At 42.0% G+C, this 13,478-nt stretch overlaps 1 protein-coding gene across 2 annotated transcripts in view; it reads left to right on the forward strand.

Annotated features, from left to right (window-relative positions):
- Nucleotides 1-9,812, forward strand: part of REPS2 (RALBP1 associated Eps domain containing 2) — a 94,233-nt gene extending 84,421 nt beyond the window's left edge. For both annotated transcript variants that reach the window (XM_059839827.1, XM_059839826.1), the window contains 3 exons: nt 1,766-1,911; nt 3,986-4,091; nt 4,683-9,812. In XM_059839827.1, the coding sequence (XP_059695810.1) occupies nt 1,766-1,911; nt 3,986-4,091; nt 4,683-4,751 (321 nt within the window). In that variant the 3' untranslated portion in view covers nt 4,752-9,812. The remainder of the gene's footprint in view (nt 1-1,765; nt 1,912-3,985; nt 4,092-4,682) is intronic.
- Nucleotides 9,813-13,478: the final 3,666 nt, after the last annotated feature.

A 13,478-nucleotide genomic window follows, 5' to 3' on the forward strand; every position in this document is an offset into this window, starting at 1 on the left:
AACACGGGGCACAGGCAAACATCCAGTGTCATCATTTTTTGCATGTGGCAGTGCTGTCTGGGCAGTGTCCTTGCTCTGCTTGTGCTCATCATATGCTATTTCTAGCCTGGCCCTGCTTTTTTCCTTGCTGTGCTTTGTAGCCCTGCTGGAGAAATGAAGTCCTTGTGGTCTTCCTACCTCATGCTCGCTGGCATCCCACCTGGCTCCCTAAAATGCAGTGATGCCCCAGGCTGTGGGAGGCAGGTGGCTGTTCACTGCTGAACCACCTTGCAAAGCCTGGTGCAGCTGCAGAAACCAGCCACAGAGCCCCTGCCAAGGGATCTGCTTGGATCATTGCTTACACTATTGTGTTTCAAAGGGGAGAGGGAATTTCCCTGTGGATTTGGTAGGGTTTGGGCAGTTTGAGGTAGACTGGCACTGTGTGTTGGGCATTATAGTTGTGGAAGGCATATGCATTGCTGTGTGGGGTGTGTTATCAGGGAGCTGTGCCTGTGCAGAGGATTTCAGAGCATGATTGCCAGAGATCTGTGCAGTCATGATGTGCTGACATCCTGATCAGAACATCTGATAAGATTTTTAGATTTTTTTCAGTAATTAGAAAACTGTTTTTTAATGTTTAAACCTTTTTCCTTATAATTCAAATTCTATTAAGAATTTTAATCCTTCTGATATGAATGATTGATGGTCTTATATTGATTACATTTTGTATCACTCATAGAAGTCTCTTCTGAGTTAGGCTGTTTACTACAGTGTTGGTTTTTTTCCATATAATTGCTTTGTCATTAAATGTTTCCCCATTAATTTTTTCCTTATTTTATTAACGTTTGGTGAAAACACAGTAGTGGAGGTAATCTAGCCCAGTAAAATGTGTGATAGTGAAATCTGCTCATTGGTTTTGTCTTTGATGCTGAAAAAACCTGTCTCAAGTCAATTCAACTTTTTGAGTCCTAGCTTTCTCATTCATGAAATGAGGCAGTAATAGCTGTATCCCTTGTGAAATTGATCTAATAATAAAATACACTGAAGACAATACCTTTATATTTACAAATAAAATCAGCTATAAGGTGGTAAAACTACTTCTCATTGCAAAAGAAAGGATGTCTTAATTTACAGTAATGAAAACACTTCTTACCACTGAAGTCATAAAAATGCGAGATTTTGCTTTACCTAGAAAACACAGACTATTTTTCTGATGTAACTTTTCAAGAGAAATAGTTGGCCTTTATACTTCAACATGTTAATTTTGCTTGGATAATGTAATGTATTTGTATTTCAAAACTATATTCAGTGTTCCTTCATGTAAGAGAGGAGGGGAGAAGGGAGAGGCTCCATGCCAGACATATCAGGCAGTAAGTTGGGATGCAGGTAATTAATTATTGATTCTTTCCAACTTTGTGCACACTCAAAAATAAATCTTGCTCTGTTTTTAATGCTTTTGGGTTGTCTGGGGGCTAGTACCTGTGTTCATACCCCTCCCTCCACCTCCAGCCAATGCACACTAAGCTGTACAACCCAGTTCTGAAGAGCCTGTCATCCAGATGAAGGTAAAACACCCTTTCATTCATGAAGGGATTGCAGGAGTTATTGTTCCTTTGTCAAAGTCAGAAACCTGAGAGGCTATTACCAAATTGGAATTAAGCTCTGTACGTCTTTAAATTATGAAATCTTAACCAGCTGTCAGCAATTTGTGTGACACAAGTATTCTCCAGCCTAATGATGGGACACATATGGCCTGACTTAATGCTGCTGTGCTTTTTCCTTTCAGGAGGTTGTTCTTGCTCAACCGCCCTCCAAACCCGCCCGCAGGAAGCTCCGGACAGAGGCACAAGGGCTGGAGACCCCTGAGCTTTCTCCCACTATAAATGTGACTTCTTCCCTGCCAGCAGTCAAGCCTCACCTCCCAGTCCAAAAGTAAAAACCTGTGCCAAGCATGCCAAAGTGCAGCGTGAGATCTGATGTAGCAGGATGTGCTCTTTGTATAATTTTGTGCTTAATAGTTCTGTTTCTGATAATGCTTCACAAGATACAGATTCTGAAATCTATATCTACATTCTGAAATCTACATCTTCAGTAGATTCTGAAATCCACATCAGTCTTTTCGAAAGCAGACTAAGCCTGTAGTGACTGTCAGTGGTATTTGATAGGTAGATGACCTCTTCAAAGGTCTCCTATTTCTGTACCTGCTAGACATGGCTGAGGAGCAAGCCTAGCTATTCAACCATCTCTAACACAAGTTGTGAGGGTCTGTGTTTCTGCCTTGCATGTGTCTTCTGGAATTTTGCTCCTCCATGTGGACAGATATGACCAAATAAATGCCTGGGAAGCTGAGTCATGAAATGCTTGATGTTGGTCATATCCTTGTGATATGTTTTTGTTGTGAGGCATGTTGGAAAGGGGCTTGTCACTGGTGTGAGACGAGCCCACTTGTCTGATAATGGCCTAACCCAATGTGTGTTGTTTGCTCTTGTAAATACAGCTGTCAAAGCTGTCAGCTGACTAATAGGGATTTCACTCTATGTGTATTTAATAGTGATGGAGAAGGGGCTCTACAAGTGGTAAGCAAAGGCACTTTAAACCCTGTTGGGTCTGTGCATCTCCTTCAGCTGAAGCACTGTGCAAACATGATACCCCCCCATCACCCAGGGCCTTGCAAAAGACATCTGATTCAGTCTGAAACAAAATCAAGCTGCCCAAATCAATTGAGCATTTCTTGGCAGACTGTTTATCAGTAGACTGAATCTGTGCTGCATAATTGGAGATTAGAATAAGTAATAAGACTCCTAGGATGCTCTTAAAGTACTATTTTGTGCTTTGGGAGTACATATTCCACAGTGGTTCAAAGATAACAGCATTTGTTAACATCTCAATCCTGTCTTGTCTATATCTTTCCTAAAATGTTAAAATGGCCACAGACATATATTGCTCTGCCTTTATTTTTTTTCCTATCATTTATTACCTTATAGCCTATGGAGAGTAGTTTGCAGGAAAATAGTGAAGCAGAAAACTGACAGTGCACTGGAAGATAACAGCATAAAATCCTGTTGCCATGCTGAGAGAGAGTCTATTGCAAAAATCAGTGTCATCAGCTTTGTTAAGAGAGAAGAGCTAATGGGGACTGGGTGCCACTGGACCATATTTAAATAGGGCCATCTGTTTTAGATCTAATCTGCCATTAAAGAGCTCTTGTTTCCTCATGTAAAACTTTAAAATAATTTATTTGGAAAGGGGCTTGGATATTCAGCCAGTATTTTCTGTATTTTCTTTCTTTGTTGCTGTTATCTCTCTTGCTTTGAGTAGGTTGGTCCTTATCTACAGCTGTCTCTTTTTATACCTGTCTGCATAGCTGTCATTTCTTTCAGATCAGTTACCACAGGCTATGAAGCAATAAAAATTCTTAATTAATAAAATAAGTTCTTAGAAAAAGGTACCTCCTTTATTTTAACAGCAAAAGAGCTGAGGGAAGTCAATTATTCATCTTCCCGTTTGTGATGTCAGATAGTTTTGGTGGAAATGACTGCTTTGAATTAATTTTTGAAGTAAAGAAACATCAGAATCAGCAAAACTCTGAGACAGAATTTTTTTTCATGCCAATGTCCTTTCTTTCTGTATGGAATGATTTTTGTATTTTCTGTTAGCCACTCCTGACTCTAAACTTTACAAGTGTCTGAAAACAGCTAATGCAAAGATACTGCAATAAGCACAGCTATGTGGGGATCATTCTTGAGCTCAATGAGAATGCAGTGATCTTGAGATAATTGAGACAGCCTAAAATATTTCTGTCATTCAGGCTAACAAGTTTCAAATATTCCATCTGATTCAGGCCTCTTATTTCACTGCTACATTTTTCTTCTCTTAAATCTGTGGTTTGTACCTTTGACACGTAGTCCAGGGTGCAGAGAGTTATGCAGAATGGGTGGCTGCTCTTCTGGCATCAGCCAGTGCTGAGACTCTTAATTGAAATGTCTTGTATTTATCTGTCTGGCAGACAGTCTTCCAAGCAGAAAAGGGCTATTCAGACTGCTATACGAAAAAACAAAGAAGCCAATGCTGTTCTCGCCAGGTTGAACAGTGAGCTCCAGCAGCAGCTGAAGGTAAGGAATGCATTGAAAATCAGTGATAAAGCTCCCTGCAATCAGTTCCATGTCATCTCCAGCTGTATTGAAATCAGAGCAAAAAATAGGACAGTAGTTGAAATAAGCACAGAGATGAAAGCTTTTAATGAGAGCACGTTGCCATTCTTCCTTGGGTCAGGTGTTATTTGCTTCCATCTTCAGCAGGCCAGTACTGTTACCTGTGTTTTGCAGCAGGAAAAGACAGAGAAGTTTGTTTAAGTTCACAAAAGAGAGAAAACTGAACTTGTCCTTCAAGTTGTATTGCTGACTGGAAGCTTTCTGACCGAGCAGAGCTCTGCTGTTTTAATGGAGACCAGAAGGCTTGATGGGTACTTCTCAGGCATATTTTGCATTGAGGCTCGGGGAGGTTCAAGTGCACTCCCACTCTGGGCTCTGAGCCTGCCCAGATGGGGAAGCAGACCCTGGAGGAGTTGCAGTCCAGCCCAGCTCCCACACTGGCAGGGAGCCCTTTCTTGGGAGGTCAGCAAGAGCCTGCCTGGCTGCCCTTTCCTGGAGCAGGGTGCTGCATGTGAGCATCCCCAAAGTTCTAACACTCCTCTTCTCCTGCAGGAGGTTCACAAGGAGCGCATTGCCTTGGAAACGCAGCTGGAGCAGCTTCGTCCTGTCACCGTCTTGTGACTTCCTGCATGGCCGTGCAGGAGCAGAGCAGTGTCCAGCAGCCTTGCAAGGAGAGGAGTTCTGTGCAGCTGAGCAGGGTCTCTGCCAAGGCAGTGGGGAGCACTGGCCTTGCTGGCTCTCTCTTCGCCCCATTACACACATTTTGCCTTTGCAGGTGAGGAAGGTACAGAAAACAAATACCTGACTATGGAATATTTCTGAGTGGGGGATGCTTCGCCTTCTTTCCTCCCCCTTCCCAGCCTAATGTGTAAATGCAGTTTATCACTGAAATGAATAACCTGAGAGTATTTTATTTATGTAAAGAATTCCTGATTTATATGCGTTTTGGCAGCACCTCCTGCCCTGATCGTTAAGAGCTACAGCATTCCTGAGTTCTTGCTTAAATTGAAAACTCATCCTCTGAGATGGGCTTCTGGATGTTACTGATTCCTGTAGGATTGTATCATTGTAGACTACCTGTGGATTTAACATACCACAGGAAAAGAACTTGCAAGATGTACAGAATCTTTATTCTCAATCACATGTCAAATAATTATTTTCTTAGTACTGTTTATTATGCAATCACGGATGTATTTTAATGCTAGAGAACTTGTATTTTATTAGTTCAAGTCATATAAGAGAACAGTAAAAAATACTAAAATTTAATTATTTTGGAAATTAGGAAAAAAAATCTTTTTGGGCTACAGAGCTACAGCTGTTTCTAATCACGAGTATTTGAGCACTTGCTTGCAACTACCAGTGTCTCTGCATTCTTTTAGCATGTTTGAGATGGCTGGTGTATAGTTTTTTTTTCTTTTCATTTTTTCCTTTAACCAACAGTGTATTTCTAACAAGAGGTTAAAAATGCATTCAGGGCATTTTTATAAATGGTATTCTATGTACATTTGTATTAGTCTGCTTTGTTGTCCTAATAGCTGCTGATTTGTTTTAAGGATGTGTACGAGAACTGTATTTCCAGAAGAGGGAAGATAGCAGAAGTGCTATGTATGAGGCTATAAAATGTGAGATGGAAGTAATTGCCTTTTACAGCAGGCTTTTGTTAGGATTCCTTTGCACATCAGTGGAGATGCTACTGATAGGAGAAAGCTGCTAATGCCCAGCTGTTTTCTAAAGGAAGAAGCAAAGATTAATCTTTAACCTGCCTTTGATCCAGGGCCAGCTGAATTCCATAGGGATTTTTCCCTGGATGCAGTGGTGGCTTTGGTCTCAGTTCTTACAGTGGAAGCTGGCTATGAATGTTGCAGTATTTCTTGGGGCAATACTCTTGGATTGGGTGACTTAAGACATGTCAGCCCTGCTCCCACCATGGGTATGGTGTGCTTTACTGCAAGGGGATGTCACCTACCTGTTGTCCACCTTAAACATGACCCTGCACATGTCTCACTGACCTAAGTGTATGTGGTTGCCTTGCAGAAACAGTGCAGCAATTTTGTCACCTTTGTGGGTGTGATGCTTGCTCCCTGTAGCTGTAGGATGGCCTGGGGCTGAGAGGAAGGAGAAGCAGGTTTGAAGCTGGGTAACCTCTCCTTGGGGTGTGTCATGGAACGGCTGCCGCGGCATGTCAGAGGGCACCAGAGCAGCCAAAAGTTTTGTTGAGAGATAAGAAAGGCATCACTGGGAGTGCTTGAAGTGGTAAGGAAACAGTCTGCTTTTGCTGAAAGGAATGTGGAAGGGGGATGTGAATCCAGAAGTCTGCAGGTGAAAATAAGCATTGGCAGAATTGTTACTGAAAGTCTCTTTTTGTAATGCACTAGTTTTGATTCAACTAAAGATCGCTGTGTCAACAAGCAACAACTGTTCTTCTGGATTTGGGACTTCTCTCATCTGGCTGTTGCATAGCTGGGGTCAGATGGTCATTCCTGGTCAGTGACAAAATGTGAGGAATGCAGGCTTTTCTGGGAATCTGCAAAAGAACCACTGCCCTCTTGCTAATAGTGGTATTGCTGAGAATTTATCATCATTTATTTCATTTGTTCGCAATACAACTGAGTCATTCCTGAGATTTAATGAGGTTAAGTGCTTGCCCTGTTTGCTTTTTAGTTCATACATTGTAATTTGGTTAATAAGACCTTACTATTTCATAGGAAATAATCATATGGCACACTTGGTTTTGTTCTATGGGTAATTTTTTAAGGAAGGCTTTTAAATTACTACAAAGAAGAGTGTACATTGCATTTTTAAGGCAGTAGAGGACTTTTTCATGTTTGAAAAACATTTATTTCACCTTTATTTATTTCCCATTTATTTCACCTGAGTTATTCATGCAATAGACACTCTTCAAGGGAAGAGTGGAAGAGTCTGCTTTATACTGTCTTTTTCAAATGTCTCCCTTCTAAAATTCTGGAGTTTTTTTTATTCACTGGAAATTATGATACTTGCTTAGCCAACAATGAAATTCTTGCTTGGCTGTTACTTTACCACTGGATTAATAAATAAAAGTGTTTAACAATCCCTGCATTTTTACTGTTGCAATCAAACACTCCACTCAGCTTCAATGACTAGAATGTGAGTTGATATGTATTCTTTTTGGTGAAATATCAGCCATGATGATGATACACCACTTCACACATCAGTGAAGTGAAATATTCAAGGAGAGGTGTTGATGTCTTATACATATGATGCAGGAGGTTGCTCTTATGTATGTCTCAGTGGTTAAGCATTTATGGTAGCCCACACAAAATGGAAAAATATGTGTGTTCTTGGGAAGCTGTTAGCATTTTGAGGAGAGGAGAGGAGAGGAGAAGGCATCATGGAGCTATGACAGTGCTTCTGTCAGTTGCTCCATGCAGTCATGCTTATGGCTACTGTTAACAGTCCTTGGCTGGTCCAAATTCACATCTAAATCCAGTATTACAGATTTTCTTCAAAATTACTTTTTCTTTAGAAAAATGTGGGTGGAGCAAAACAATAATTTCTTGCAGAAACCTTTACATTCTCAGACTTTGGATGGGAGGTGCTTCTACATCCAAAACCTTTGGTCAGAAAGTGAGACCTCACAGGCTTGAGGTTCTGGGTACTTTATTGAGCTACAGGTGAGTGATCAGCTTTAAGCCCCTGACATCCCTGACCCAGAATAGCAACTAAGATTTGTCTGTCCCAGCTGCCAGCCTGCTGAAGGTGTGGGGTCACATTCCCATGCATGAGTTCTCACTGGCCTCAGTTTGTGGTGTCTGTAGGTACTTGGGCAGAGCACAACATGCCCAGCAAGAGAGGATAAGTGGGAACAGGAGCACATCCTTGCATCCTGTGACCGTGAGCCTGGTGCCCCTTCTCAAGTCTTCAGTGGGCAAATAAATATTTTTGTCTACAGAACAGGGCAAGGCAGAGCAGATAAGGATCTTCCTCAGTGTGTCTGTAAGTGTGTACTCAGGTGTATTCCATTTGTTCATGCATTTCTTTGTGGGTCTGTTAACATTCATATCACCTGATACCTATATTTTTTCAATCTATTGTAATTCTGTGGTAAAAAAAGAAAAATGCCCAGCTAAGTGTAGTGACTGATTGCCTTTGTAGTTAAGCCATTTTTATTTGAGCCTTTCAAAATAAATAATGACCTGGTAATTAGCAAGGCAAACAGTTTCCATTTCTGAGGCATTCCTCTATTAAACAAACAACCTGTGAACACACATTAATCCTTAAGGATCAATGTCCTTCTCCTAGTTATTAATATTATACTAGGATGCAGTGGAAACATTAGCAACTCTTTCCAGAAAGTTCTCAGTTCCCCTTTCCAGAGAGTTTTGGTGATGTAACAAAAGTGTGTTTAGTCAAGGCAGCCTTGTTACTGGTAAATTGTTGGACATCCTGTTAAAGTCAAAATATTATCTTCAGACTGCATGGCAGTAGTTTTCCTGTTGGAAATTCTGTATCTACATCAGGGAGAGGAATTTGTTTGGCTATCATCCAGACAGTTCCAGCCTGACAGATGATCAGAGGGCTGGAGCATCTCTCCTGTGAAGATAGCCTGAGTTCAGGTTGTTCAGCCTGGAAAAGAGAAGCCTCTGAGGAGACCTTATAGCGCCTTTCAGTACCTAAAGGTGCTACAAGAGAGCTGGAGAGGGACTTTCTATAAGGGCATGTAGTGATAGGACAAGGGGGAATGGCTTCAAACTGAAAGGAGGCAGGTTTGGATTAGATATAAGGAAGAAACTCTTTACTGTGAAGGTGGTGAGATACTGCAAGAAGTTGCCAGAGAAATTGTGGCTGCCCATCCCTTAAAGTGTTCAGGGCCAGGCTGGATGGGGCTTTGAGCAACCTGAACAGTGAAAGGAGCCCCTGTCCACAGCAGGTGGGGTTGGAACTAAATGATCTGCATGGTCACTTCCAATGCAAACCAGTCTCTGATTCTACAGTACTGCCAAGGCTAGCCAGCATAGGGTGATGAGGTATGCCAAGATGACCACAGAGGGATGGTTGGGATTTGGAAACCTTCATGGGAAGCTTTTAGGATGGGCATAATGTGACAGTTGCCTGTTGGTGGTGCATAAGTTGCTTTCCTCTCAGCTGAGCTTCCAAATCAGGAGGCAGAGACCTGCAAAAGTTGCTAGCTGGGAAATGAGGGATGTCCATTTTCCAGTACCATCAGCCTTTCAGTCTCCAGCATACACAGTCTTTGACAAGAAAACACATGGGTTCAGGAAGCCACATATTTTATTGGCTAAAGAGTAAAATATTTTTTTTCAGGAAAAGAAGTAAATCTTAGTGATTTAGTATATTTGAAAAGAGATTATGTATTTTGAAGTTTTTTTTCAGCTATCTTGATATGTGCTATGAATATATGCATTATGTTTTACTCTGTTACAGATTTTTTGATACAAAAAAGTTGTATTGCAAGCATTATGGTTGTTAATCTAAAAAAATGCCCCAAGGCTATTATATATTTGAATTTTAACTTATAAATTAGATAGCCAGATTTAAGTAATTTGTTTTCACAGCTGCAGACTGTCCCCATGGTAAGCTGAAAATGTATAGTGTTCTATACTATGCCCATCTAATTTTGGAAAATGTATGTGATATGAAGCTGGGTGCTGCATTAAAATAAAAGCGTCCAATGACTTCAAATTGCCTTGCTTTTGTGGTTTATTTAGGATGTTGATGGTACAGATCTGCCAGGAGACCAGAAACTGTGACACCCAGTGGAAAAAATACCATGTTGAAATGGCTGACCTTCAGCTTTGAAAGATGAAATCACTTACATTGGAATTGTGTGTACACAATAGGGACAGAGAGAGACTTATTTAAAGTGAAATCATATTTCCTTAGGCTCCAGTTAAGTCAAAACTTCATCTTTGCTTTGTCAGGCCTTGCTTTGTCAGAATTCACACATATCTCCCTGATATAGCCCAAAGAAGGACACTCTTTCACCACTGTGAAGGAAAAACCATTCCCAGCCTCCAAGAGACCCTTAGTCGGAGGGTGGCCAGGCAGGACCTGTGAGAGGACTGCAGGTGTTCCACCCAGCATCCCTGTGACCAGTGGTTTGGCCCCTTGTCAGCTGTGAGAGCTGGAATTAAACTGGGAAAAGGAAACCATTTGAATAGCTGGCCTTTGTGGGCAGGGAGCCAGAGGGTACAGCATATTCTGCTCTTTAACTAGTGTGATTTTTAAGAATTATGTCACAGCTATCCAAAGAGCAGAGCTTTAAAAGAGGAAATAATGAGTGATAAATTAATTCTTCCAGCATTAAGCCATGACAAGGGATGTTTTATTGGCCCAAAAGTATGTCTCTGGTGCACGTGAGGCACAAGGCCAAGGCGTTAAAAACTTGTAAATATCCTGTGGGGAGCTATTCTCCATCAGCAGTGGGATGGATTTAGATGGCTCCTCCATGCTTAGTTTTTACAATTAGATGGTACTCTGGGGTGCCTTCATGCAACTCTAGATTGGCTCTACATATTTAAATTCATGGTTCCAATAATCTTTCTTAAAAATTAAAAATGCATCTTCCTGCTCCAGAGAAAAGTTCTTAGTTGAAGTGGGAAAGAAAATAAGTAGGCGAAGCTTCAAAAGCCCTTTTTTATCTGTTTTTTAAGGTAGTGCTGCTTTACAAGTGTGCCTGTTTCAGTGGGATGTTTACATGGATTTTGCAGTAAAGCAGAATAAAGGAAAATTAACAAAGAAATGGACTCCCTAGGTATCTGTAGCCCATAGCCAAATCAGAGTTCCTTCACCTCATGGTCTCGTTGTTCCTCCTGTTTTACAGTGCCCTCAAATGCATCTTGGAGCAGGAGGCCTTGGGGATGTGAGCTCCACTTGCAGCAGGCTCTCATATCCTCAGTACCCACCATTTTGGGCACACATCTGGAAGGAGTGGCATTAGCTATGTTCCAGGTGTGTTAGCCCAGTAGTCCCCCTACTACATGCTGAATCAGTATTTCCAGTTAAATCCTGGATTGGTTTATGCTTGTTGATTGTTAGCTTAAATAGCACGAGACAGGAAAAATATCAAAATATCTGAGGACGTTTTGAAGATGCTTTATGCATCAGAAATGTGATGGGCTAGACAAGACTAAGACTATATATTGCATCTAGTCTGGTTTTCGTGGGAGGGAGAGGGGGAGATTGCTTCCTTAGCCTAGGCTGGTCCCACATGAAATGTTATCTTTTTCCATGCCATCCTTGGTTCATTTAGGAAGCTCATCAGTGTGCTGTGGTTTTCAATAAAACAAGGGTATAACAGCTGGCAGATGTGCAGGTAGTGCCTCAGTGCCACAGGCCCTCCAGCAGATGAGCAAGAGCAGAGCAGGATAGCTCTGTGACAGCCAACAGCATCCAGAGCCCAGTGAGGAGGAAGGAGGAGAAGGAGGCAGTATGTCAGCTCTGGCAGGGCCACGGTGGAGAAAAAATGTGACCCTGGAAAAGTAATCATGCTCCTGAGGGGGCAGGGACATCAGCGTGCCTCCACCACTTTGCTCCATGCCCACACGAAAATGCTCTGCTGGACTACTCACTGCCAGGACGCTTGGAGTAGGGCTGCCACCTGATACATGAGTTATTCCCTTCCAAGGTCACTTCAGGAATTCAGTAGTTTGTGCTGTCTGTCACAGGTTTAGGTGTGTTAAGGCAGCGATACCGGTGTTGCACAGACCAATACAGAGCACGCATTGTTTACTGCAGTTTTCACACTCTTATCTGAGAGGAAAAGGCCAGCACATGATCTCACCTGGATTTGTTTTCCAGCCTCGTGCTGTTTGTAAAGGACACTGTATACTTGGTCAGAAATAATGGCTTCCTGTTTCATTACTGAGTTCTTACAGCAATTTCCCTTCAAAGTAATCACCTTGGCTGAAGGAGGTGTGCACGTCCAAAAGCAATTGGCCCTCCCAGTGGGTCATACTGGGGGCACCATTCTCCACTAACAGGAAAAGCACTCCTTTTTGGGTGTCTCAGTTTGGATGCTAAAGAAACCAGTGCTGCCAGAATCATCAGTCACCTGAAGCCATCAGTCAAAATGTCTCCTGGGATGAAAAAACCCTCCTTGGGAAAGGTATGTTTCCAGCATATAGTACCTTACCAACTAGGGGGGAAAAAAAAGAAAAAGTTGTTGCTTTGATTGCTCTCCAAATATCTGGTTGTGTTACTCAGAAGCTGCCTCTTCAGGGCTGTGCTTTGTGAATTTGTTGCTGCAAAAATCCTCAAGAACTTTGATCCAAGCATCCCAGGACTTTTAGGGGCTCTGATTTGGAACTGACCTTTCCATTTCACTACAAACTATTTAGTCCTGTCACACACCCAATCACTCCTATTAGAGAAAACAGTAACACGTGTGCATTTATTCATACAGCCTTTGGAACTGCTGCTGCAGGTATGCCATGCTCCAATTAGAGCTGGCCATGAAGTGCACTTGGAGCCATGTCAGAGTGAGAGCAAACAAGTTATGGGTGTTTGGGTCAAGTATGGCAGACTCCAGGGCTAGTGCTGGACTGCAGCGGCTGAGGTGGAGGCAGGCCAGCAGCATCTTCTTCCTGTTCTGACTTTTACCACTATAGGTAAGCTCTAATTTGTGGAAGAAAAATGCAGTTTAATTTCCCCCACCTTAGTTATAAATCTAACTTAACCTAATTCATATTTTAATGAGTTAAATCCTCACCTGGACTTCATTTCTCTTTTCTCTAGTTTGATTCATTACCTTGTTCTCTAGATTTGGCACTTGCTTGCTTTAGCACAAACTGGGAAGGCTGAGCAAAGCACAGGTGCTTACTGGCTGGTCCTGCTTTCAGCCCATAGCCTGGGGGACTCATCTTGCTTTCGTTCTCCTGTACAAATGTATGGTTGGGTGTCACCAACATGTTTTATGAAAAATCCTTTCCTTAGGATTTTTCCCTCCTGAGAAGCTGAGAGGCCTCAGGAACAAACTGTAAACAATTCTTATCTGCTGCTGTGGAATGCAACAGGGGGAATCTGTGATTGGTCTCATCGGGTTGTTTTTAATTAAGGGCCAGTCACAGATCACCTGTGCAGACTGTCTCGGTCAGAGACAAGCCTTTGTTATTCATTCCTTTTCTATTCTTAGCTTAGCCTTCTGATGAAATCCCTTCTTCTGTTCTTTTAGTATAGTTTTAATATATTATCTATCATAAAATAATAAATCAAGCCTTCTGACACATGGAGTCAACTTTCTCGTCTCTTCCCTCATCCTGGGACCCTTGTGAACAGTACTACAGTTGGGTTTATGGCTTTGCTCTGATTGCATTGACTCTGGAAGTGGCTTTGGCTGCAGGTGATGAA

Source organism: Haemorhous mexicanus, chromosome 2 (assembly GCF_027477595.1).
Source record: "Haemorhous mexicanus isolate bHaeMex1 chromosome 2, bHaeMex1.pri, whole genome shotgun sequence".
Classification (NCBI taxonomy): domain Eukaryota; kingdom Metazoa; phylum Chordata; class Aves; order Passeriformes; family Fringillidae; genus Haemorhous; species Haemorhous mexicanus.